This window comes from Lissotriton vulgaris, chromosome 1_1, assembly GCF_964263255.1.
Source record: "Lissotriton vulgaris chromosome 1_1, aLisVul1.2, whole genome shotgun sequence".
Classification (NCBI taxonomy): Eukaryota; Metazoa; Chordata; class Amphibia; order Caudata; family Salamandridae; genus Lissotriton; species Lissotriton vulgaris.
The window spans coordinates 1,611,097,318-1,611,122,623 of record NC_141685.1 but is presented as its reverse complement, the minus strand read 5'-3'; the positions used below and the strand labels follow the sequence as shown (position 1 = coordinate 1,611,122,623).

Here is a 25,306-nt window from a genome sequence, read left to right as displayed (position 1 = left end):
CGCTAGCCCCTTATTCAAATGCAGAAGCATAACTAATTCGGAACATATTATTGTCACAGGTGCCTCTTCCATGGACCGTTCACATCCCTGTTGAACAGAGTGAATGCTTGGGCCAACAAATTAGGCTTCAGGAGGACAAGGTGAGTGACCATAAAGCTTGGCTCCAAAAATGAGTAAAGTGACTGAATGTGCAACACTCCGAGCCAGGGCTGCTGTCTCTCTCGTGTGCAGTGCTGATAGATAGGGGGTGGTGTAGGAAGCTGGCTCTGTATATAATATACCAAAATGAGGTATAGTGTGCACAGGGTCCAGTGGAACCTCAAAGGAAGGCAGAGGTAAAAGTAGTTAGCACCTTGCTCTCTATTTAGTAGTAAGGATTTATCAGAGGGTGATGTTAAGCATTTGTTGTACACACTCAATCAGCAAATGATGTCACACACTCAAAGACTGAATTCAGAACAATTTGATTTGTATAAAAATGTTATTTAGTTGTATTTATTTCCTATAGTCAAGCAAGCCCTGCATAGGTATTTGATCATTTTCAAGGCAGGTTGACCAATACAAGCAAGCTGAAGGAAAATGACTTTGTTACTGGTTTGTAAATGTTTTCAATACAGTGGAAATTACTGTTAGATTATTTTGAATTACTTTGCCGATTACTTTCTGGATTACTTTTTCTACTCAGTGTGGTACACCTAGATATCACACTAGAACATGTCTTAGAAAAAGGTAAGTAAGCACTTTTTAGTTCTTTGCAGTTTTCTTAAAGTTCAATACAACAAGCATTTACAATGCAATGGTCTCGGCATTATTAAAGGTAGAGCTAGTGGCATTGCTCATGACATTTTTTTTCATTTTTTTAAAAACATAAATAAATGGTATTGTCATTTACAATGGCAATAGGTGAACATTAGAGAATAGTAGAGAGTTTTTGCGGACACAGAGCCACACACACACACACACAGAGACAGAGCCGCGCACACACACACACACAGAGCCGCGCACACACACACACACACACAGACAGAGCCACGCACACACACACACACACACACACAGACAGAGCCACGCACATACACAGACAGAGCCACGCACACACACAGGCAGAGCCACGCGCTCACACACACACACAGACAGAGCCACGCGCACACACACAGAGCCGCACACACACACAGAGCCACGCACACACACAGACAGAGCCACGCACACACACAGACAGAGCCACGCACACACACACACAGACAGAGCCACGCACACACACACACCGACAGAGCCACGCACACACACACACAGACAGAGCCACACACACACAGAGCCACGCACATACACACACACAGACAGAGCCACGCACATACACAGCCACGCACATACACACAGAGCCACGCACATACACACACAGAGCCACGCACATACACACACAGAGCCACGCACACACACACACAGAGCCACACACACACACACACACAGCCACACAGACAGAGCCACGCACACACACACACAGAGCCACGCACACACACAGCCAGAGCCACGCACACACACAGACAGAGCCATGCACACACACAGACAGAGCCATGCACACACACAGACAGAGCCATGCACACACACAGACAGAGCCATGCACACACACAGACAGAGCCACGCACAGAAAAACAGGGACAAGCAGGGAACAGAGGCACAGAAAAATCGGGGGAACAGAGGCACAGAAAAACAGGGGGAACAGAGGCACAGAAAAACGGGGGAACAGAGGCACAGAAAAACCTGGGTGACAAGCAGCACAGCTTGTGCTTAGTAACCCAGTACAGAGTGCAGACACCCTGCTCTTTCAGATGTAAACACTTGCAACACCACAATCCTCATCCAGCAACGAAAGACTGGTTGGGGAAAGAATACCACACCGGTATATCAGATGAAAGCAAGTACAATGCCACAATCCGCGCATAGTAACTGAGCCGAGCTCTAAGGAGTAGGTACCCAGACCAGTAATCAGATGTAAGGTAGAAAACCACAATTGAATTCAACTTTGTGCAGGAACATGACACTAACATCCTAGATGTAAATATGTGCAGCAGCGCAATCTGGACTATCAGCAAAAAGATGTCTTTGCTTGCATTCCATATGTCAAAATAGGGAACGCCACAATGCTTGCGTTTCAGCTGTGTCGTGTCCAACACTGCAGAGAGAGATGACCACATTAAATGTCAGATCCAGCTACAATCCCTGCATATTAAGCCAGTAGAACTCTGCAGAAGACTGACCACACTATTCTTTCCAAACCTTGAACAGGCAGGAGCTATGCGCAGAAAAATGTACAACACAACAATCCCTGTGTTATAGCAGATCGGGGACCCTTTAATAATTGGAGATTAGTGGCGCCTGCAAAAAGTGACCACAATGAAGATTCTTATATGTACAGAATCACGAACCGTGTGCAGGGACAGACCAGTTGTTTCTGCAGAAGGGTAGGAAGATGTGCACAATGGTTATGTACATTTGCAATGCCAAAAACCCCATTGAGTAAGAGACCAGTCCTGTATGCCGGAAACTAACAACGTGCGCACTTCAGTTACATACACGTGCAACACCAAGGACGGACGAGTCCTCTACAGAAAACGCCTGACACTTACATTTCTGATTTAAACACGTGCCTCACCACAATCTTTCTACAGTGACATACTAGTGTTCTATGCAGAACAGCAACATCATTTGCCTCTCAGATATTAAACTATCACCACTCTTTCCTGACTCCCTTTACTCCACTCCCATCTATTCCGCTCAATGGCCTGTCATGCAATCATCACTAGTAAATGACCAGTTAACCTTTGCATGGGCCTGCCTCTAGACACCACAATGTGTTGTGTTTTTTTTGTAGCTTTTGATCCGTTTAAGGTAAACACATTTTTGTTGAAATCTGTAAATTATACAACAAATGATGGATTATGTGGCAAATGCTGTTAATTCACAATTATAAGGAAAACACTATTCCCCCAGAATCTCATAATTTACTCTATAGCTAAAGTTGTTTAGTGTTTTTAGATATTAAGACATGAATTACACTGAAAAAAACCCAATGAAGATTTCTGCAATGGTTTACCATATGCACTTGAGATTACCTGTTTTGCTGACACTGAGTGGCCGTGCTGGTCTTTTTTAGTGATAGATGTTTCAGCGCAAGGAGCAGAGGCACCAAGAAATCACAGAATTGCAGCCAGTTCCCATTTCCTGCCAGAAAGGCCAGGCGTGCAATCAATCCCCACACTCCTTCAGGAAACACCAGCATACACATCAAAACCACACAAGAGTCTCTATCCCCACAACCTCGTTACAACGCATGGTTCCTAAATCCCTACCTTAAGATGTTTTGATTTCGCCTCCGGACACGAAGCAATGGGGCTCTTCTTGGACAGTATCTGCTGCCTTCGACGGGTAGCCGTTGGGGTGCCGGGATATACCATACACCTCGAGGCTGGCACGGAGCGGCAACACCCCAGCTTTGTACCCTTGTTGTGAAGGGCGAACCATCCCCACAGGCCCAACAGAGCAGCAAAGAAAAATGGGTGCTTCTCAAACGGACCCACAGAGGGGTGCCTGAAATTAAAAAATCGACAATCGAGGCAGCGCCTAAGTCAGGGGCTGGGGCATGACTGGTGTGTGGTGAGCCTCACACTAATAAAGAGGGGGCGCAGCACAAGGTGTGACCTGCTTAACCAGGGCGTGCTGCGCCTAGCACTGCACGTGGGGTGCGGTGGGTTACTCGAGGCACACACCGGGGGGCGGGTTGTACTTGACCACAGTGAGACCCACATAGTACAGAGAGCGGGGAGGGAAGCGCCCTGCTCAGGGCACGTAGCACGATGGGGGTGGCTCAGGGGTGAGGTAGTACTGGACCACAGCGAGGCCTAGACTGTACAGGGAGGGGAGCAGCTTGCTCATGGCACGAGGGCTAAGCTGTGTCCCTGGTGTGAGTGAAGCAAGCACTGCACAGCAAGTGGTACCATCTGCTCGTGGTGCGCGGCGCGTCTTTACTACTACGTGGTTGGTGTTGGTTGGTGTTGCACTGCAAGGGGAGATGGTATGTGGGGGGGGGGAGGGGCTGGCTCGCAACGTCCCGGTGTGGCACGTCCCTGGACAGAGGCGCAAACGCATTAGAGCGGACATTAAACAAATAAGTCTGCAGTGCAACAAATCAGAGGAAAGAAATGAACAGGGGCTGCCTTAAGTGGCCCAGCCCCTGAGCGGTGTGTACTCACCAGGCGCTCTTGCTCACTACTGCCAGCAACAGCAAGACGAGTCTCAGCCCAGCACATCAAACTCTCCTGCCCGCAGGCACGAAGAGACCTCCTCGGACAGCCATTGCCCAAGGGTGTCGCTGCCTTACTGTTATTGTATCTAATGACCTGTAGACATTTGGAAACGAAATGCACTCCGGCATGTATTGGGAATAGCAGGTGGCATCCGCCTCACAGACGCACCGCTGGTGGCCAATCAGGTCAGCCGCTTTTAGCAAGAATTATCTTATAAAGGTGTGGCGCCAGGGGTGGGGCTTCCCACCACAGAGGGCGAAAACATGGTGCTGAAATGATTTCATTAAAACGTTCCTCTGTGCAGCCACCAACGTGTATCATAAATTGCATTGGCAGACGTTGCCGGATTGCAAAGGTCAATGTAAACCACTCTCAAACTGAGAAAACAGGCGAGAAAAGAAACGCTTTCAAGATGGTGCCTTGAAGAATGCAATTTAAATTTTAAGTCATCTTCTTTCACAACACACGCACCAGTCTTTAGTTTATCAATCAATGAATCAGTCAGTACTTGTAAAGATATTCCCCCTCGAATTAGCGCGACAGCCGACCTCTCTCAAATTTCAGTACAGCCACCAAGCAAGTTATTTAATACAATATTGAAGCGTGCACAAAGTTTTAATTTTGTATCTAACTATATATAACGGTAGAGCTGCAAAGGTTTATTTTTAAGATGAATGTAGGTTGCGCAAGAGTCGTCCCATCACTGTAATTTCTAGATACTCTAGGCTTCATTCTGCAGTTTGCTAATTTCACGGACACTGAGCGAGGTGCGCTGCCTATTTTACGGGAAGTCTCCTTAGGCTCTCCCCAACCTAGTCCCTCTCCAGCAGGGCGGGCAGACCTATGCTTGTCAGCTTCGGCACTATACACACTGAGGAAGCACAAGCGCTATGTGCAAAATGCAGCGCTTTGAACGGGCAGGTTCTGGGAGAGGTACTTACTCGGTGATACGTTCCTGCACAATAAAACAAGACGATCCTCACCGGCAGACGAGAAAATAAAAATGGCAGTTGCAAGCTTCCGAAATTTTCGGATTCGGGGGCGTGTTTGGCTGTTCTGAGTGACGGATGACGTCACCATCGAAAGAACAGCAAAACTTACGCCCCCGAATCCGAAAGAGACGGGGCTTGTTTGGAGTGACTCCCTTCTCCTCCAATGGCTGGCCTCCGTTTAGGAAGCCAGCCAATGGAAGAGAATGGAGGAGGGATGCGGGTTGAAGCCCCCTTACTCAAAGTCATAAAATCTCCGACTTCCGGCTGGCAAGCCAGCCATTGGTCCGAGACCTAACCAATTCCACACTTGAACATTTTTCAAGGAAAAACAGTCAATGTATTCCTATGGAGAGAAATGAAGGTATCGTTTAATAGGGAAATACTTCGGTGTGGGAGTTGGTATTCTGGGGTAAGAACCAGGGTTCCCCCAGGGTTGAGTTTGCGCATTCAGAACACCCTCAGCGGCACTAGGGCGGCCAGGTGCAGAGTGCTGAGGCCCAATGTTATCTAATGGGGGATAGGGTGCCTCCGGTTGGTAGCTGCTCACGAGCAGGCTACAAGGTTGTGGGAGCAAAGCTTCTGAGGTATAGCTCAGTGCAAAGGGGGATCCGATTTAGCACCCACAGTACACTTGCAGCGGTGGCTAGGTGCAGGGTGCTGGTTTGGTGTCTGGTTCCCTGTTGATATCAATGGGGAGCCGCTGGTTTCAACAAAGACTGCAGGCTCAGGACGAAGATCTTCTGTTGGTGACCACAGGTTGGAGAGGTAAGTTGGGATGGTGGGACACCGTCGGCTGGGCCACCCAAGGCCGTGGGACTTCGGGTGCAGGGGTGTCTTTAGGCGTCAGGCTTTCTTACCAGCTCCGGTCGCGGGGATCCTTCAGAAAGAGGCTGCAGGCTGTGCTTGGAAATTCGAGGCAGGTCAGAGATCACCAAATCTCAGGTCAGAATCGCCGGGGGGACCTCCGCGTGGTGTTGGGCCCCTCGAACTCAGGCCATGGGTGACCGGTGCAGAAAGGTGCAGACTCACGGTTTCGGCTGGGGTCTGAGTCTGTTGGTGAGCAAATCCGGTGCTCACGTGAGACAAAGTCTTTTCTGTGGAAGGCAGAGCAGGCTGGCTGCAAGACACACCGGAATTCCGCTGGAGCAGGTTCGAGGTGGGGATAGGCTGGTAGGGCAGGGGCCATGTCAGTGGATTTCCTCCTCTTCTTAGCTTCAGCACAGCTCTTCGGTACTTCTTCTTTTCTTCTTGGTCGGTTCTTGTCTGAGGAGGCACAGTTCAGGGTTTCCCCTAAATACTAAATGTAGGGGTGTTACAGGTAAGTAAAGGTTGGTATCAATTGATCCCTTCCTCTGGGTGGGTATACCCCCTATTATACCACCCTCAAGTGGGAGGGGGGGCATATGTCTGACTCTGGTTGGCTGTGTCCCCCCTCTGCAAGATGTCGGGGACTGAGAGTTGTGCTTCATCTTGCCTCACCCACCTGAGGGGTGCAGTTGGCAAAGGTGGGCACACCTTCCTTACTCACTTGGTTTTCCCGCCGATTCTCCCGCACAATGTGGGGTTCAGAACCGGTGGGGGCCAGGTGCTGGAAGCAGCAAAGGGCCTAGGGAAGCTCATAAATGCGAAAAGCCTTTGAAACTTCCCCTTTGTGGACACTGCCCATCCTGGGGGAGGAGGCTTGGCACCTCGTCCCAGGATGTACATTGTTTCAGACCCCTGACAGCAGCAGACTTTCGACCCAGGGGTCCAGAAACATTTCTGGTGGTGGCAGCTGGTGAGCAGCCACTCAGCCTGGACACTAGTGGTAGGTTAGTTTTCAGAGGGAATCTCTAAGATGCCATCTGTGTGCATTTTTCATTAAATCCCACCCTTGCATCAATGTGTGGGTTTAATGTGCTGAGAGGTTAGTTACCAAACTTCTCAGTTTTCAGTGTAGCCATTATGGTGCTATGGAGTTCGTAATGACAAACTCCCAGCACCCATATACTCTTAATGGCAGCACTGCACTTACAGTGTCTAAGAATTGACTTATGAAATCCTAATTGGTGCAGAGCAATTCTGTTCCAAAGGATGTGTGCACTTTTTTCCAAAACATTCAAGTTTAATCGTTTCTTCGCTATTGGTAATAATCAATTCTGTCTCTTCTGGGGGGGGCGTGGCTTGGCAGCGACCAATATGGCCGCATAATCCAGCGGCGCTCCGGTGGTAACCCTAAAGACCCCTAAAATCCGTCCAGAATCCGGGATCTCCACGACGTTCGGCGCCGGGCCGGAGAGCTATCATCCTCCGACACCCAACGGTGTGCTCTGCGCCCAAATCCGACCCCAGAGAGCTGAGCGCCGACGGTCAGACAGTGCTGGCCTTCGCGGTGAAGGCCCATTGAACAAGCCCCGGCCTCGCGTACAGTGCAGCCCGCCCCGGGAGTGCAGGTGGGTGGCTGCTTGGAGTAGGACACTGGGGGGATTGCGAAGTGGCAGCGGTCCCGGGAAAGAAAGGGAGGCGGGGGCTGGGACCCTCGTTCCCCCCACCTGGGTGTGTGCTGGTGCGGAGCACTGCCCTCAACGGAGCTGCAGTAAGTGGACTAGGCCCCCCCTTGAGAGGCGGAAACTGAAAGGACCGGCCGGTGTGGCGGCGGGCCCGCCGAGAGGTGGCGAGGGGCGGCAGAGCCGCCTTTGACTCCTTGTATGTAAGACCCCGGGGCCCTGGAGGCTGCGGGGGAGTACTGACTTGAGAGGGCGGGAGCACAGGAGACCATTGGTGGCCTGGGATCCACGGCCGGGGGCAACAGCGGACCGGTGGGGGGGGGATGCGAGAGACCCCCGGTAGAGGGACCTAAAGACCGGCTTGCATCGGCGGGACACTCCAGGTCAGCGGAAGCCACCCTCGCCTCTCCCGGACGCGGTGAGGTGCGGAAGGAGGCAGATGGGCCCAGTGGGGAGCGCCAGATACCGTGCCCGGCCATGAGGAACAAGAAATCCACGGTGACCTAGACCAAAACTATGGAAAACTACACGGCGGAGCCAGGAGGGGGTGCCGGGTCCCACGCCGGGGCCCCGGAGGCGCTATGTGAGCCGTCACTGTCCCCTATCATGCAAGCCATACAATCGCTGGGCACCACTCTGGAGTCCAAAATTGACAAAATGTCTATTGATCTGACGCTCCAACGGGCGGACCTGAACAAAACATCAGAGAAAGCGACTCAGAATGCTGCCGCCATTACGGAACTGAACGGTGTTACCAAGCAGTTACAACAACAGGTCCAACAGCTAACACACCAGCAGAAACAAATGGTGGCGCGGCTGGAGGACCAGGAAGGAAGGACCCGAAGGAACAACCTGCGGGTCGTAGGTGTACCGGAAAAAATGGAAGGGGCCAGCGTGGAACTGTTCCTGGAGGATCTCATTCTGAATCACCTGCAACCAAAACGACTGTCGAAATTTTTCATGGTGGAGCGGGCGCACAGGGCACCGGTCCCGCCGCCACGCCTGGGGGTCCCGTCGCGCACCATCATTGTGCGGATCCTTAATTACAGAGACAGGGATGCAATCCTGCAGGCCACTCGGCAACATGGGGACCTTCGGATAGAAAACGCCACAATACGCTTCTTCCCAGACTCAACACTCAAGGTCCAACAGGAGCGCCGTTCCTTTGATGCTGTCAAGAGAGAACTTCGAGAACGCGGAGTCAAGTATATGATGTTCTTCCCGGCGCGGCTCAAGGTCTTGGCGGAAGGGAAATCCTTCTTCTTTACCACCCCGGAGGAGGTGCACGCATGGCTTGAAGAGCGAGGCCCACAGTGAGGGGGCTCAGAGCGCGGGGCAGTTGGAGGAGCACGGCGCCCCGGTCTCCGGCCTCATCTGTGGGGTCTGTGGGGGATGCACAACAACAACATGGGAGCCCGCAAACCGAGAACAGAAGGAGGACCCGCAGCATTTCGGTGTCCCCGGACCTGGGGTGACACGGCGGACCAGATCGGTTTGAACTGGCTGGACTTCAGAGTCCCGTAATGTATTTGGGGAACTGCTGATGTTGGCCTCACGAGGCCATTGAGGGAAAGAGGGTCTCGGAATGATTTGGGAATCCTCTATGGGATAGACTGGATGGCCCTGAATAATATTATTTGCTGTTACTGTTATACCACGGGGGCGAAGGGCTCCAGATGGGTCTCCTGTGAGTGCACCTTCATAGCGAGACATTGCTCCAGAATAGGACAACTGGTGGAGTAGACGAGGAATTGCCATGGGGGGGGTCGGAAGGGAGTCCCAGAGGCTGGACTTGGTTGCACCACTAGTCCCTCAGTTTTTCGTGTTAAGGGATACAGGCGCTCTGCTTGTTTGGGATGTCTGGCGCGGTTGGCCAGAGTAGCACGCTGGCAGGGTGGGGGGTTGAGGCGGGGGGCGATGGGGGGGGTTTGTTCTAGTTCTTATTGTTTGTTTTGCTATTACATGATTGCTTTGACTCCATTGACACGATCAGCTGGTGGATGGGATGGGGGAGGTGGAGAGATTTGGTTCCTACTCCCTATACTTGACAGGATGGATGGCTGGACCACACACGACACGACGCGGACACAACACATTGACATAGTGTCCTGGAATGCGAATGGCCTGCAAAACAAAATCAAACGCACCGTGGTTCTCCAATATCTCCGTAGGCACACCCCTGATGTCGTACTCCTACAAGAGACACATCTGTTAGGGAATAATTACAAGGCCCTGGACAGATTTGGTTATACCTTACGTGCCCACTCTGGCTTTACTACGGGCTCCAGGGGTGTAGGTATCCTTGTCAAAAACTCCCTACCACTGGTCCTGAACCGGTGTTGGTTTGATCCCCTGGGTCGCTATGCAGCGATATCTGCACAGTGGGAGGGCCGTACTCTGAACCTATGTTCCCTTCACAATCCCCCGAAGCTCCATACGACGACCCTCCCCGAAGTTATTGCTGGAAATGCCCATGGGGACACTATCCTGGGAGGGGACATGAACAACGTGATGGCCAGGGAGTTGGACAGACAGCCGCCCCCACTGGGTAGAGGAGGGGCGAACCACCTCAGGGACTTTGCGCAGGCGATGGGTCTGGTGGATCTCTGGAGGACGCAGGCTACACAATACACACATGTCTCTGCGGCCCATGGCTCCTCTTCACGGATCGATTACATATTCACAAGGGCAGACTGCATGAGCCTCTTTAGGGACGGACATCACAAAACTAGAGGGATCTCTGACCATTCACCGGTGGGGGTTCGGATGATGGGTCCCAGACGCGATTGGAATGTCCCCCCTCGGCTTGATGACTTTTTATTTAAAGATAGGGATTTTCAGGAGAGGTTCCAAGAGCGGGTAGATCATTACTTTGAGGACAATGTAGGGTCTGTGGACTCCCCCGGGTTAGTATGGGAAGCGTACAAGACAGTAGCCAGGGATTTTGTGCAGGCTGAGGTTGGGAGACGGCGTAAAGAAAAACATGCGCAGGTTGAAAAACTGGAAGTGGAGCTTCACGCTCTGAAAGATAGGACGGGGCTTACTCAGGGACAGGTGCAGGACAGGCAGCATACAGCACGCCTCCTAAGCAAAGAGTTAAGGGAAGTGCTGATGGAACAGGCACGAGCACACACACTAGCCACCCAGAGGCGGGTGTATGATTTGGGAGACAAGGCGAATAGAATGATAGCATGGCTGGAAAAGAAGGACCGGGAGCGAAGTTGGGTACCGGGAATAGAGCGGCCGGACGTGAGGTTCCGTGACAATTGTAAGTGGTGTTTTTAACTCGCACGAATATGGTCGAGTCTAGTATCTATGAACCGCAAACGACGAGTTTTGTAAGTGTGCGCAGTTTCGCTGTGCTAACTTAAACCGTTCGTTTGTTATGTGGGTTTGTCATCTGTACCCACGGGTTCCATCTTAGATACGGCATCCATTTTGTCTCTTGCCCTCAAGTAGCCAGCGAACGGACGCTGTCCGCTTCGCGACCCTGGGACTCCCAAGATATGGCGGAAGACGCATGTTCTTTGTAAGTGTCTTTATGACGAGGGGGATGCTACTGTAAGGCAGATGGCGCCGCTCGAGGCTCATCTTGCCGCACGGGCTTATTGTCTCAGTCGTGCATCTCATTAGGCACGTCCCTTTGATGCCTGTATCTCGTGCTTCTCGACACTCCCCTTTTACACCCTTTCCGATCTCCCTACTGTCTCCGTCTTCCTCTGCACCTGTCTTCGTTCCTATTTCGATCTACTTTACTGCTGATTGGAATTTGCTAATGGTGGGAAGATGGGTTTTTACAGTTGGGAACCGCCAAATGTTTCCGCACTTATGTTCCGGATCTTGTGTGTTTCAAAGTGATCTAAGCGACCCCTCTGAGAGCGACTTGTGGGAACCAGGTTGTAAACTATTGTGTATCATGTTATCCTATGGGTAAAAACTGTATAAAAGGAGCGATCCACAAATACAATTTGAAGATCAATGGCGTCCTCAGGAAGGCCCGTCAATCGTCTCGCTATACCAAGGTCTACGCCAGGCGCCAAAACAGGTCTACAGTCAGGGCAGCAGTCCGTCGCAGCCGTTAGGAGGCGGGAATCTTCGCGGGAAAAGTCTTCGGGCCACTTATTTCGACAACAGGATCGATGAAGCGGGGTGCACCTTCCCTCGGAGATTTCACACGAAGTTCCTCACGATCGTCGGGCTTGGACCGGTACCACTGATGCAGCCCCACGTTGGGCGCCAACTGAAGGACTGGGTTCTTTGGACCCAGCGGTGCCAGGGCACAACACCTGAAACCTTCGTGGGTAACCTGCTCCGGCGTACAAGTCACAGAGACACGGGACACTTCCTTCGGCGTCAAAGAGTCAAGGTTTATTTACTGCAGGGAACACAGAAGTCACAGGAAGTACATCGAGTGTAGTTCGGGGAGACTGCTTCAAATTGTATTTGTGGATCGCTCCTTTTATACAGTTTTTACCCATAGGATAACATGATACACAATAGTTTACAACCTGGTTCCCACAAGTCGCTCTCAGAGGGGTCGCTTAGATCACTTTGAAACACACAAGATCCGGAACATAAGTGCGGAAACATTTGGCGGTTAGACAAAGATACAAAGAAAGACGGCGATCTTCGTTGGCCACCTCACGGTAGCTTCGAAGCGTCGATCTTAGATAATTTGGAAATAAAGTTGTTCGAACGTAAATCAAGGCCGGCCATGTTTGATGCCTTTCGGTTCTGGCGCAAAGAAGCCCGACAGAAAGAGATCAGACAAAATAAACGTAGTCAGCGAGATACTGTTGCTACTATAGTGAAGAAAGCTGAGCAGTTTCAGCGTGATAAGGAGGATAAGGATAAGGAAGTGTTTGAGAGATTACAGCGTATGTCCATAGACAAATGCTATCCTGTTTTGCCTACGGAGTCGGATAAGAAGGAAGAGGCAGTTGAGGATTCTTTAATGTCCTATCTTATGAAGTCGCCACCTCCGTACGTACAGGGTACCGCAGCTCCTGTGGTCCCTGCCGTACCTGTTCTTCCACCTGTTATTCCTCCACCAGTTCCTCAACCTGCACCTGCTCTTCCGACTGTTCCTGCTCCTTTGCCTATTTCTATTCCTACTGCTCCTCCGCTTCCACATACTCCTGTTCCCGCTACTGCTCACGCTACTGCTCCTGTGTTGTTAACCCCTGTTGCTGCTAACGTCTCTACTCCTTCTCTTGTTAGTCCTGTGTCTTACTCTTCTCCCTCTACTCGTAATCGTGATTCTCCCCTTGCGACAAACTTCTTTCAGTCGCTCGGACCTGTTTTTGGGTCTGCAGGTTCTGATGGTCCACAGAGACGTAGCCAGCTTCCTGGTAATAGAGAACGTGTTGCGCTATACAATATGGCGATGGGTTGGATGATAAACCCTGTTAGAAATCCACCTCGTGTTGTCCTCGAAACGTTTGATCAATTCAACATACCTACTCAGAGATATGTGTTTGATGAAATGTGCAAGTTCTTACATGATCAGATAGCGGCCAATGCGCCTGACGAGGTGCTGACCGCCCTGTCTGAACTCCGGCTTCAGTTCGCAACTGGACTGATAGTCGACACTAATGTCCGACGTGCTATTGAGCGGTTGCTATCTCTTCGTCCCGCTCCTATTCCTCATGCATTGTTCGTTGAGGACATTGAACAACGAGATGGGTCTGGCCAATATCCTATGCGTGAAGTTCCGCCAGTTTGGGTACCCGCTGATAATACTAATGCTAATGCTCCAATACCAGCACATTTCCAGAGAGTGTGGATACACCTCCCTTGGAAACGATCGGAAGTGCTTCAGGTGAAACAAACTTTGCCTGATCCTCGCAAAAATCCTGCGGGGTATTACAAAGAATTATCGCAGCTCGTAGACGCTACGATAATGAATCTGGCCGATATCGACATGTTGTTTGGCAATGTCGTACCGCAACCGGTATGGGCCAAGATTCGTCACCAAGATCACGCGAATGAATTAGGTGGTGATTGGGCTGCCATTACAGCGGCAGACGCTGGACAAGTGGCTGCTACTAAACCCGATCAGTTGATTGAACTTCTTCCCCAGCGAATCATTACATTAATGAAAACGCTTATGCCAGCTATGAGGGTAAATTGGGACAAGTTGTCAGCCTGTAAGCAGAAGAAAGATGAGAGTGTTTCAGACTTCTTTACGAGGTTCGAGGAAACATTCGTCGATCATAGTGGGCAGGATATGGGTACTGAGGGTGGACAGAGGTTGTTTGTGGATAAATTCGTATCGAACTTATTGCCCGACTTGAGCCATAAATTGAAAAATTCAGAAAGTTCATGGGCCGTTTCTACCTCAGCTCAGATATTGGCTACGGCACAATATTACGAAAATAGAGAAAAAGAGGAAAATGACCGTGCCGATAAAAAGACGAAAGAGCTGAAAACTAAAGTGTTGTTACAACAAGCATATCCGCCGCGTTCTAATCAGAATGCGCCTCAGCAGAATAGATCGCAGTCGCAATCGAATCGATCGCAGCCGCGTAATGATTCATCTTTTCAGAGATCTTCATTAGGGTACAATCAATGTGCTTATTGTAGACAGGAGGGACACATTAAATTCAATTGTCCTGCTTTAAATGACCGTAGTGGTGGTAATTCGTCTAGAGGAGGTCGTGGTGGTGCACAGCACGCATCACGTGGTAGAGGTCGTGGTGCTCAGAATGATCGCTCTGACCATTCATCAAATTCTAATAACTGTTTCGATCAACGTGGATCATCGCAAGGACGATCTGCGCAGTACAATGTAGACGATTATTACGTCGATCAGGGACCTGACGATAGTAATTACTAGGACAGCCAAAGACAAGGAGAGGGAGTGGTATCAGTTCCGGTTGATCAGAGAGGGCCTTACGTCGCAGTTGCTACATCGGGCGTCGTTGAGCCTTTTCTGTTGGACACTGGTGCAGCGAAAAGTTCTATCATGCATTCGAAACTCCCTGGCGCACCTTTGTCTGGCTTAACAAATGTTTCCGTTGGATTCTCTGGCGCCCCCGTTAGCAATCCAGTTTCGCGCCCTTTGCCCCTTAAAATTGGGCCACGTGAGCTCGAAGCTCCATTGATTTTGTCTACTGGTTGTGGCGAAAATCTTTTGGGTCTGGATTTGCTTAAACGCTTGTATGCGACTTTGTATTGTTCTCCTGCGGGTGTAAAGCTTACGTTCGGAGAGAGGGTAGTCTCTCCCATGTACTTGTCCCTCGATAAGCTTCCACCGGAATTGAGTTCTCTTCCTGCATCTTTGTGGGCGACGGGTCCAAATGACGTGGGCCTACTTGATATCTCCCCTTATGTTGTTCAGTTGAAATCGAATGTGCGATTGCCACGTATTCCCCAATATCGTATCTCCCTTGATGGTGAACGAGCTTTGTTAGCGATCATCTATGATTTGATCGAGAAAGATGTCATTGAAGAAACTCGGGGAAACGTGTGCAATAGTCCTGTACTGCCCATTCTTAAACGTACTGATCCTACCAAACCGCCTGTTTATCGTTTTGTTATCGATTTACGGGAGGTGAATAAAATTGTGGTTCCTCAATTCCCTGTTGTGCCTGACATTACGGCGCTACTGACTCTGATTCCAGCTACAGCTTCATGGTTTTCGGTGATTGATTTGAAAAATGCGTTTTTCAGCATCCCGATTGCCGAAGAGAGCAGGGACCTTTTCGGTTTCTCTCTTGGTGGACGTAGCTTCCGGTTCAAACGCGCTCCTCAGGGCTACTGTGAAAGTCCATCGATTTACAGTCAAGCTTTGAAGGGTCAACTAGATGCGTTTAGGTTGCCGGTTGGTGCGGCTTTAATCCAATACGTCGACGACTTATTGGTGGCTGCTGATACTCAGGACATTTGCAAAATTGCTACAGTGTCGTTGCTGCAACATCTCTGTGAGTTAAATCACAAGGTGTCACCTTCTAAACTCCAATATTGTTGTCAAGAAGTAACCTACCTAGGTCACTTATTGTCAAAGGAGGGAAGGAGATTGACCCCAGAGAGAATTGCAGCGATTGCGCGCATGGCTGTGCCACAAACCCAAAGAGATGTGCGTGCCTTTCTAGGTATCACATCGTACTGCAGGCAGTGGATTCCTAATTTTTCATTGCTAGCGAAACCATTGGTGGCTCTTACGTGCAAGGATGTTTCGACTCCTTTACCATGGACGGAAGAATGTCAGAAAAGTTTTTCTGAATTACGTGATTCATTGTGTTCGGCTCCTGTGTTAGGTACCCCTGATTACAGTAAACCGTTCACGTTATATGTTCACGAGAGGGAAGGTTGTGCTTTAAGCGTCTTAACGCAACCTTTTGGTGGTAAGCAACGTCCATGTGCATATTTTTCCTCGACCTTAGACCCAGTAGCTAGAGCATTGCCGAGTTGTTTGAGAGCAACTGCGGCAGCTGCGGTCTCCATCCGACAATCAGCAGGATTGGTCATGGATAATATGCTTACGGTGATGGTTCCGCATGCAGTCGATACTCTTTTGAACCGTACGAAAACTCAGCACTTGACGAGTGCGAGGTTATCTGGGTACGAATTGACGCTCTTGGCAAGCCACATTCAGATAAAACGTTGTAATGTCCTAAATCCGGCAACTTTGTTACCAATTAGTGCAGAGTCAGATGCAGTAACAGAACATGACTGTTACTTGCGGACAGAGGAGGAAACAAAAGGTCGTGTGGACCTTAAAAACACCCCATTGGAAGACCCGGATGGCATCCTGTATGTGGATGGGTCATGTTTTAAATTGCCGAATGGTGATGTGACTACTGCTTATGCTGTGGTGACATTGAATACTGTTGTTGAGACTGCGAGATTGAATCAGAATTCTGCCCAAGCTGCAGAGCTGATCGCTCTTACTAGAGCATGTGTATCAGCAAAAGGTAAACGTGTGAATGTGTACACCGATAGTCAGTATGCTTTCGGTGTAGCGCATAGTTTCGGACGATTGTGGCGAGAACGTGGTTTCTTGACGTCACATGGCACGAAAATACAGCATGGCCAGCTTGTGAACGATCTTTTGGATGCATTGACTTTGCCTGCTCAAGTTGCAATTGTTAAATGTAGTGCGCATCGTAAAGTGACGGATGATGTTGGTCGTGGTAATGCGTTTGCAGATGAGATTGCTAAGGAGACTGCCCGGAACCTTAGCACTCGAATGTATGTGACGAATTCGGTTAGGTGGCCTACAGAATCAAGTATGTGTGAGAATACTATAGAGAGTGTGAAAGCAATTCAGAATGAGGCCACCGACACTGAAAAGATGAAGTGGAAAGAAAGTACGGGAAGGTTGGATGTGAATGGTTGCTGGATTGATTTGTCAGATCAGAAAAGATGGATGTTGCCTGATGCGTATGTACTGGCCGTTGTGCAAATGGCACATGGGTTAGCACATATTAGCGCGAAAGGTATTTGCAAGTTGTTGGCTGATGTGTGGAAGAATGATGGAATTACTAAGTGTGCTGAACGTTTGGTGAAGAATTGTATGGTGTGTATAATGTACAATCCTGGCAAAGGAACCCCAACTCCCCCTGGCAGTTTTGCTCCTCCTTTGTATCCCTTTGAGGTGATCCAATTGGACTTCATCCATATGGAGCGATGCAATAACCTGAAATACGTTTTGGTTGTGGTTTGCGCATTCTCCCGATGGATCGAGGCCTATCCCCTCAAAGACAATACTGCTTTGTCTACTGCGAAAATCCTACTGAAGGAATACTTTCCTCGGTATGGAATGCCTAGAGTCGTGTGGTCAGATAACGGAAGTGAGTTTGTTGGAAGTGTGATGAAGAGTGTGTGTAAGGGCCTTGGAATAAATCAGAAATTCCATAGCGCCAATCATCCCCAGTCAGCTGGATTGGTTGAAGGGTACAATGGCACCCTTAAACTAAAATTAGCGAAGATTCAAGCTACGACTGGACTTTCGTGGCCTGATGCTTTGCCTCTAGCATTACTGTCAACTAGGGCGACTGTACACTCCCGAATAGGGCTCAGTCCCTATGAAATAGTGTTCGGCCGTCCTGCGAATGTGTGGGGGGTTCCTAGGCCAGGAATATTCTCTGATCTTGAGTTTCCGATGTTGATTGATTACTTACATGACTTGACTGCTAAACTGAGGTTAATTCATCAACAGGTTTACGACGCCTTGCCGACGCAGACGGAGGGTCCAGGCCACCAGCTCCAGCCCGGAGATTGGGTGGTTACCCGAAATTTTTCACGAAAAAACAATCTGGACCCTCGCTTCACCGGACCTTACCAGGTGCTCCTGGCCACGAGGACTGCCGTTCGTCTTGAGGGGCGGAAAAATTGGGTACATGCTACCCATTGTAAGCGAGTCCCTATTCCTTTGTCGGCAGACCCGTGGGTAAGGAAAGGCATTGCGTCAACAGAAACAGAAACATTGCCGGCGTTTGTACCTTTTAGCGACGCACAGCTTGTTGGAGAACCCTCAGCGCAGCAGAAAGCCACTGTTGAACATTTGTCAGCAAGAGACTCAAGACCAGACCAACGAACTGATCAGCAGGACGCTGTCTCTTCGACAGATCCTTTGTTCGACGTGCAGACACGTCCCGGGAAACATCGATATTCTTTGCGATCTCACACTAAGGACAAATAAAAATTTGCTTGCTTTGCTGAAATTGATAACTGCAATATCTTCGTTTCCCATGATCAACTTTGAACATTCGTATCATTGAAAATTGTTTTGTATATATATATATATCAAGCTTCTTCCTTGTATCTTTTTCTTCCACAGCTGAGAAATATTGTGCTAATATATACATATTGTGTATTGAGGGCCGTAGGGCCGCGCGCGTACTTCCTTCTGGACAGTAGGTCTTGACACTAGGTTAAAGACCGTCGGTTCCTAGGAACTCCTGGGGATTGACTATTGCTGCACAGAACGAAGTGCGTCAAGAAACGTTGCGGACGGTCGTAGGGAAATGGCATTTTCGAAGCTGAATGATTTGGAAGGAGCTCAGGCATATAGAGTCAAGCTGCAGAAACTTAGTCGTACGAAATGTTTTGTATCCCAGTTGTTTGTTTTGTTTTTAACTGCTTCTGCATTTTTGGCGGGTGGGGTGTATTACACTATGTCTTACTTCTTACTTCCTACCCCTACTCCTACTCCTTACCCTAACATTACTTCTACTGCTTCTCCTCATTCCTTTCATATGTTACCAGAACACGAACAGGCTAGACGTGTAGAATTCCGCAACAATTCCTTTATCCAGCTCCTCCATCAGCATCAGTTAGTGGTTAACACTACTAATTGTTGGGTGTGTGGGTTGATGCCACATACTACGGGTAAGGGAATTCCATATCTGGTGTTACCGTATAGTTCCCAAGGGTCAGCTCGAGCATTCCAAACAATGCTTCGAAGCGCACTGGGTTTCCACCCCACTCCAGAACAACGTTCCCCCAACGCTGGTCCTACCTCGTATCAGTGGGTGCTATCGATGGCAATAGAGGAGATGGAAGATGAGATCCATGATCCTTTTCTTATCCCTAAAGAAGAGGTACAAGCCTATAGGGTCCTAAGTAGAGGGGAATATAGTATGTTCATTAATGAAAAGCAGCTTAAAAGCTCGTCTCCAATATGGGTCGTACCCCACACTGGTAATCTTTGTCTTGTGGGTCGTGGCTCGCAAGCCTCACTTGGAGTAAGTGCTTGCACTGAAAGTTACGTTTTGCCAATGTCCCCGTCCCCTGTGTTTCTGGCTGCCAAGGGTACATACTTTATCTGTCATGATCGTGCATACACATGGTTGCCCGCAGACTTCATGGGCTCATGTTTTGTTGCAAATCTGTTGCCTCCGACGTTTACTGTAGATGCCGATTATCATAAGACTAGAGTTGTACGAGGCGTAATTAGCGAAGAGGATACTGCCGGTCAAGAGGCAGGAGACTTTTTCAAGGGTTTCCTCCCGTTTTGGGGACCTATGGTTAATAGTAGGAACCTGAGACATTTGACTCGAGTGGTAGAATCGACAGCTAACATTACTGCCAGTGCCCTTGGTAATATCACCACAGAACTTCAGGCGGAGAGACTTATGACATTACAAAACCGTATGGTTTTAGATGTTGTCTTAGCAGATCGCGGTGGGGTATGTAAAGTGATCCATTCGAGCTGTTGCATTTTCATTCCAGATAATGCTCCTACTGTCTATCAAGCCATCTCGAAGTTGCACAAGATCTCCGAATCCATACACGTGGATGTAGGGGATTGGACGCTACTTGGTTGGTTTTGGGGCCTGGTGTCGACTTGGGGTTGGAAGATTCTGACGATCATCGGGGTTGTGGTAGTGTTCCTGTTCACGTGTTGCCTTTGTGTGCAGTGTGGTCCTGCCTTATGTGGCCTCTGTGCTACAACGTGTATGAGACAACCATCTGTTACCAAGGGGACTCGGTTGGACAGAGCTATGCTACAACGACATCTTGATGGTCTGATGAATATCGAGTATGATTCCGACTAGTGCTTGCCTACATGAGGGCAAAAGGAGCGTCTGAGGTTCCGTGACAATTGTAAGTGGTGTTTTTAACTCGCACGAATATGGTCGAGTCTAGTATCTATGAACCGCAAACGACGAGTTTTGTAAGTGTGCGCAGTTTCGCTGTGCTAACTTAAACCGTTCGTTTGTTATGTGGGTTTGTCATCTGTACCCACGGGTTCCATCTTAGATACGGCATCCATTTTGTCTCTTGCCCTCAAGTAGCCAGCGAACGGACGCTGTCCGCTTCGCGACCCTGGGACTCCCAAGATATGGCGGAAGACGCATGTTCTTTGTAAGTGTCTTTATGACGAGGGGGATGCTACTGTAAGGCAGATGGCGCCGCTCGAGGCTCATCTTGCCGCACGGGCTTATTGTCTCAGTCGTGCATCTCATTAGGCACGTCCCTTTGATGCCTGTATCTCGTGCTTCTCGACACTCCCCTTTTACACCCTTTCCGATCTCCCTACTGTCTCCGTCTTCCTCTGCACCTGTCTTCGTTCCTATTTCGATCTACTTTACTGCTGATTGGAATTTGCTAATGGTGGGAAGATGGGTTTTTACAGTTGGGAACCGCCAAATGTTTCCGCACTTATGTTCCGGATCTTGTGTGTTTCAAAGTGATCTAAGCGACCCCTCTGAGAGCGACTTGTGGGAACCAGGTTGTAAACTATTGTGTATCATGTTATCCTATGGGTAAAAACTGTATAAAAGGAGCGATCCACAAATACAATTTGAAGCAGTCTCCCCGAACTACACTCGATGTACTTCCTGTGACTTCTGTGTTCCCTGCAGTAAATAAACCTTGACTCTTTGACGCCGAAGGAAGTGTCCCGTGTCTCTGTGACTTGTACGCCGGAGCAGGTTACCCACGAAGGTTTCAGGTGTTGTGCCCTGGCACCGCTGGGTCCAAAGAACCCAGTCCTTCAGACGGGTTGGTCACCACCACTAGTGTGGCGATTGCGGAGGAATTTGCACGCTACTATGAGGAGGTCTACCGATCTCAAACGACTAGAGAGGAGAAGGAGTGTAGTGAATTCCTGGGCCCCCTGCGGCTGCCCCTATTGGAGTCTGCAGATAGGGACATTCTAGAGGCGGATATCACAGTTAAAGAAGTGGAGGAGGCCATGGGGGACTTACAGTCGGGTAAGGCCCCGGGGCCCAATGGGTTCCCGGCAGAGGCGTTTGGGTGCGTGGCAAGTTGCACGGCACCGGATATGTGCAATATGTTCCACGAGGCGCGAGAGATTGGGCTGCTTCCAAGGGATCTATGAATGGCAACAATCGTAGTGATCCAAAAGGCCGGTAAGCCGCACAGGGAAGCAGGCTCCTACAGACCTATATCCCTGCTTAACTATGAGACGAAGGTCCTTGGGAAGATCCTGGCCACACGCCTGGGTGCGGTGGTACAAACGCTGGTCCATCCGGACCAGTCGGGCTTTATGCCCCATAGAAGCACACAACTCAACCTGCGCCGCCTGTTTGGGGTCCTGCAGGCCGTTGCTAAGCGACAGGAAGTGCCGGCGGCACTGCTATCCCTTGATGCCTGCATGGCTTTCGACAGTATAGAATGGAGTTACTTATATGCGGTGCTGCAGAAGCTAGGATTTGGCGTCAACTTCTGTGCCTGGGTGAAGCTCCTGTACACAGAGCCCCTGGCGAGAGTCCGGGTCAATGGGGCTATGTCACGAGAATTCTAACTGGGACGTGGCACGAGACAGGGCTGCCCCCTTTCCCCCACTCTCTTTGCCCTAGCACTGGAGCCTTTGGCGCATTGGGTACGTGCGGACCCTGGGGTGTGGGGTGTCGACCTGGGAGCGGCAGCGAGGAGCGCATATCGTTATATGCCGATGATATTTTGCTGTATGCCCAGAGGCCGTCTGAGTCCATACCAAGGCTGATGGTCATACTGCCCACGTTTGGGGAATACTCCGGATATAGCATCAACTGGAGTAAGTACCTGGGTTATGTTCTGGTGGGACCCCGGCCTCAACTTGCGGAAGACTGGGAGGGCCTAATCTGGCCTACAGAGTTCCGATACTTGGGTATTTGGGTCACTCCATCTGCCACCGAATTCCTCAGTTTGAACGTGCAGACGCAGCTGGAACGCCTTCACAGCAACGTAATGCACTGGAGGACTCTCCCGCTCTCCCTAATGGGCCGGGCCGTCCTATTCAAGATGATGGCCCTGCCCCGATTGCTCTATGCTCTGCAGAGCTCGCCCTTCTCGATCCTGGAGCACGTGTTCAAAACTGTGGAGGCAGAGCAACGATCCTTATTGTGGAGTCGGGGGTGCCCGAGAATAGCGCTTAAAAAACTACAACGGGGAGTGTTCGAGGGAGGGCTAGCGGTGGCTGACATTCGGCTCTACTATTGGTCCACTCAGTTGGTCAATATAAATGGTTGGGTGTTTGCCCCACAGGAGGCCCTGCCCCCTCAGACAGCGGTGGTGGTGGCGGTGTGGAAGCGAGCGACAAAGTCACTGGGATGGGAGGCGAAACTCACGGATTGCACACCTTTGTGGAAAGGCGACTTCCTTCAGGAGGTTGCAAGGCTGCAAGACCTGCGCCAGTGGAGCCTGATTGGCATAGATAGGCTGGGGGATGTCTGGAAGAGGGGGAAACTGGTGGAGTTTGCGAGTCTGCAGACTGAGTTCCACATGGGTGATGGAGAATTTCTGCATTACCAACAACTTAAACATGCCATACACGCACATCTGCCACAGGGGGAGCAGTTACTTGAATATGCTCCACTTGAGGATAGGCTGCTGCTAGATCCTATGATTGATGAGGCTATCTCCCTTACCTATAAAAAGCTTATTAATAACCTTCCGGACACACTGGGACCGTTGAGAGAAAAATGGGAGTCTGATCTTGGCTTATTGGAAGATCATGACTGGAACGAGGCCCTGCAGTGCCCTAGAGAGGTTGCGATCAGGGTTAGATTCAGACTGGTTCAGCTGCGCATACTCCATAGGTCCTACACACCACGAACAGTGCAAGATAAGATGAGGTTTGCAACTTTACACTTTTGCTTAAGGGGTTGCGGGGAGGAAGGCACCTTTTTTCATATCTTATGGGACTGACATTGTCAGATTGGCTAAAGTAGCGATCACGTGACCTAACTTTTATTAAAAAAAATCTTAAAAAAGAATGTTATAAAATTAGTATGTTCGCTATAAATTTATGCTTATAATCCAGAAAACACTATTTACTCTAACCTGGATCCAATTATGTATTTCGCGTGATATCTTTTGACGACCATGTGGTTTATTTGCGTCCATAGAGCTGCTAGATCACAACCTCTAACCAAGAGTCATGTGACACAAAATACACCAATCAATTTACTCAATAAATACTTAGGAACACTGTGGCAGGTACACATCCTCCATACCGCGTCGACACGAGAAACACAGGAGTCACCCACAGATTACATTGGATGTAAGTTAGCTGTAATATTTTTAGAATGCATAGCGCTTAAAAAGGGTACGTTTAAGAATAACGATAGCTATAGTTTCACGATGGCATGAACTTTGAGATCTTGTTTTTTAACCATTGATTGACAACTTATTAGAACTGTTTAAGAGTACCGTTTATTATGAAGATAGAGACTAGCTCAAAATTTTTCAGTTTCTTTCCTTTTCTGTAGACCCTTGAGGAAGGGTCATTCATCAGACCCGAAATGCATTGGGTAAAATGTAATCTAAATGAATAGTATGGATATAACGAAGTATGAATAACATTGAATAACTATGGAAACCAAAATATGAATTAAATATTTTGATGAAAAAATTCAAAAGAGAGAGAATTGATTATTACCAAAAGCGAAGAAACGATTAAACTTGAATGTTTTGGAAAAAAGTGCACACATCCTTTGGAACAGAATTGCTCTGCACCACTTAGGATTTCATACATGAATTGGCACCTTAAGACTAGGTGCTAGGATGGAGTAGCACCAAATAACTCTCAGAGTACTGTCTGTAAGTATTTCAACCAAAAAGAGTGCACGGAAGGACTTCTCAATTAATTTTACTAAGAATGGACTTAGACACTGTAGGGGTACAGGGCTCATGCACCTGTACCCTCACCACTGGTATAGTGCACCCAGCTAGAGGGGTGGCTCTCTTATGCCAGGGCAGTGTGTTGTAGGCATGGCACACAAGGATGTGTGCCATGCCAACTCTTCACTTCTGTGCAAAAACACGCAGCCTGCAAAGGCACTGTGTGCATGTGTAAAGGCGCAGGGCCTCTAAGGGTGACACAATAAGTGATTCAGCCCTTAGAGGCTTTTCCTGGCCACAGTGCCCTTGGTACCTGTGATACCATTTACAAGGGACTGACCTGTGGCCAAAGAGTGACAATTGGGTTTTGTTTTCAATGCAGTTTAGGGAAAGAACATAGGCCATGGTTACCTGTTTGACAGGAACCCAGGCATACTCATTAAAAGAACATCAGCAGTATAGCAAAAAGTGGGGACAACCATGCAAAAAGAGGGCATTTTCTTACAGGTAGTCTGACATAGCCTGTTAAATGTTAGATTTGTGCACCGCTGTACAGTTATTTGCTATCTCTGGTGGTGGTGCCCTAAGCAGCTTGTTCTAGAATCAGCCCTGAACATCCATGTAATTGAGCTGAAGGGATAGACTGTGCGATGATTACTGCTGGAACTGCAGCTTTTTTGTCACTGAGGTGCTGAGACGTGTGTCATTTTGTTTATTCAGGAGCCACTGGAGGATCCTGCAGCTCATACATCTGAAGAACAGCAGCAATGCTTAGAAGAAGATCATACAGCACATATTGTTGAAACCGTAAGTTACAATAATAAAAGTGGGCATATTGTAAATGTTTCTAATTAAGGAACCAGTAGGCAAAGGTGAGTGAGAGACTGCTTAGCAGTGTGCTCAGTAGTGCTGTGAATACGGACTGCAGTGACACTGGGGAGTTTTTGATTTGATTGAAAATGGGCTGTTTGCGCCCTCCCTGGTGTTTGAGCAACTGCTTGCATTG

The 25,306-nt window shown here is 49.2% G+C and overlaps 1 protein-coding gene across 6 annotated transcripts in view; it reads left to right on the top strand.

The window, feature by feature from the left end:
• LOC147750884 (uncharacterized) overlaps window positions 1–25,306 on the top strand; it is a 1,319,653-nt gene that overhangs the window by 562,338 nt on the left and 732,009 nt on the right. For all 6 annotated transcript variants that reach the window (XM_086918405.1, XM_086918419.1, XM_086918411.1 and 3 more), the window contains 2 exons: window positions 60–140; window positions 25,021–25,107. In XM_086918405.1, coding sequence (XP_086774531.1) covers window positions 60–140; window positions 25,021–25,107 — 168 coding nt within the window. The remainder of the gene's footprint in view (window positions 1–59; window positions 141–25,020; window positions 25,108–25,306) is intronic.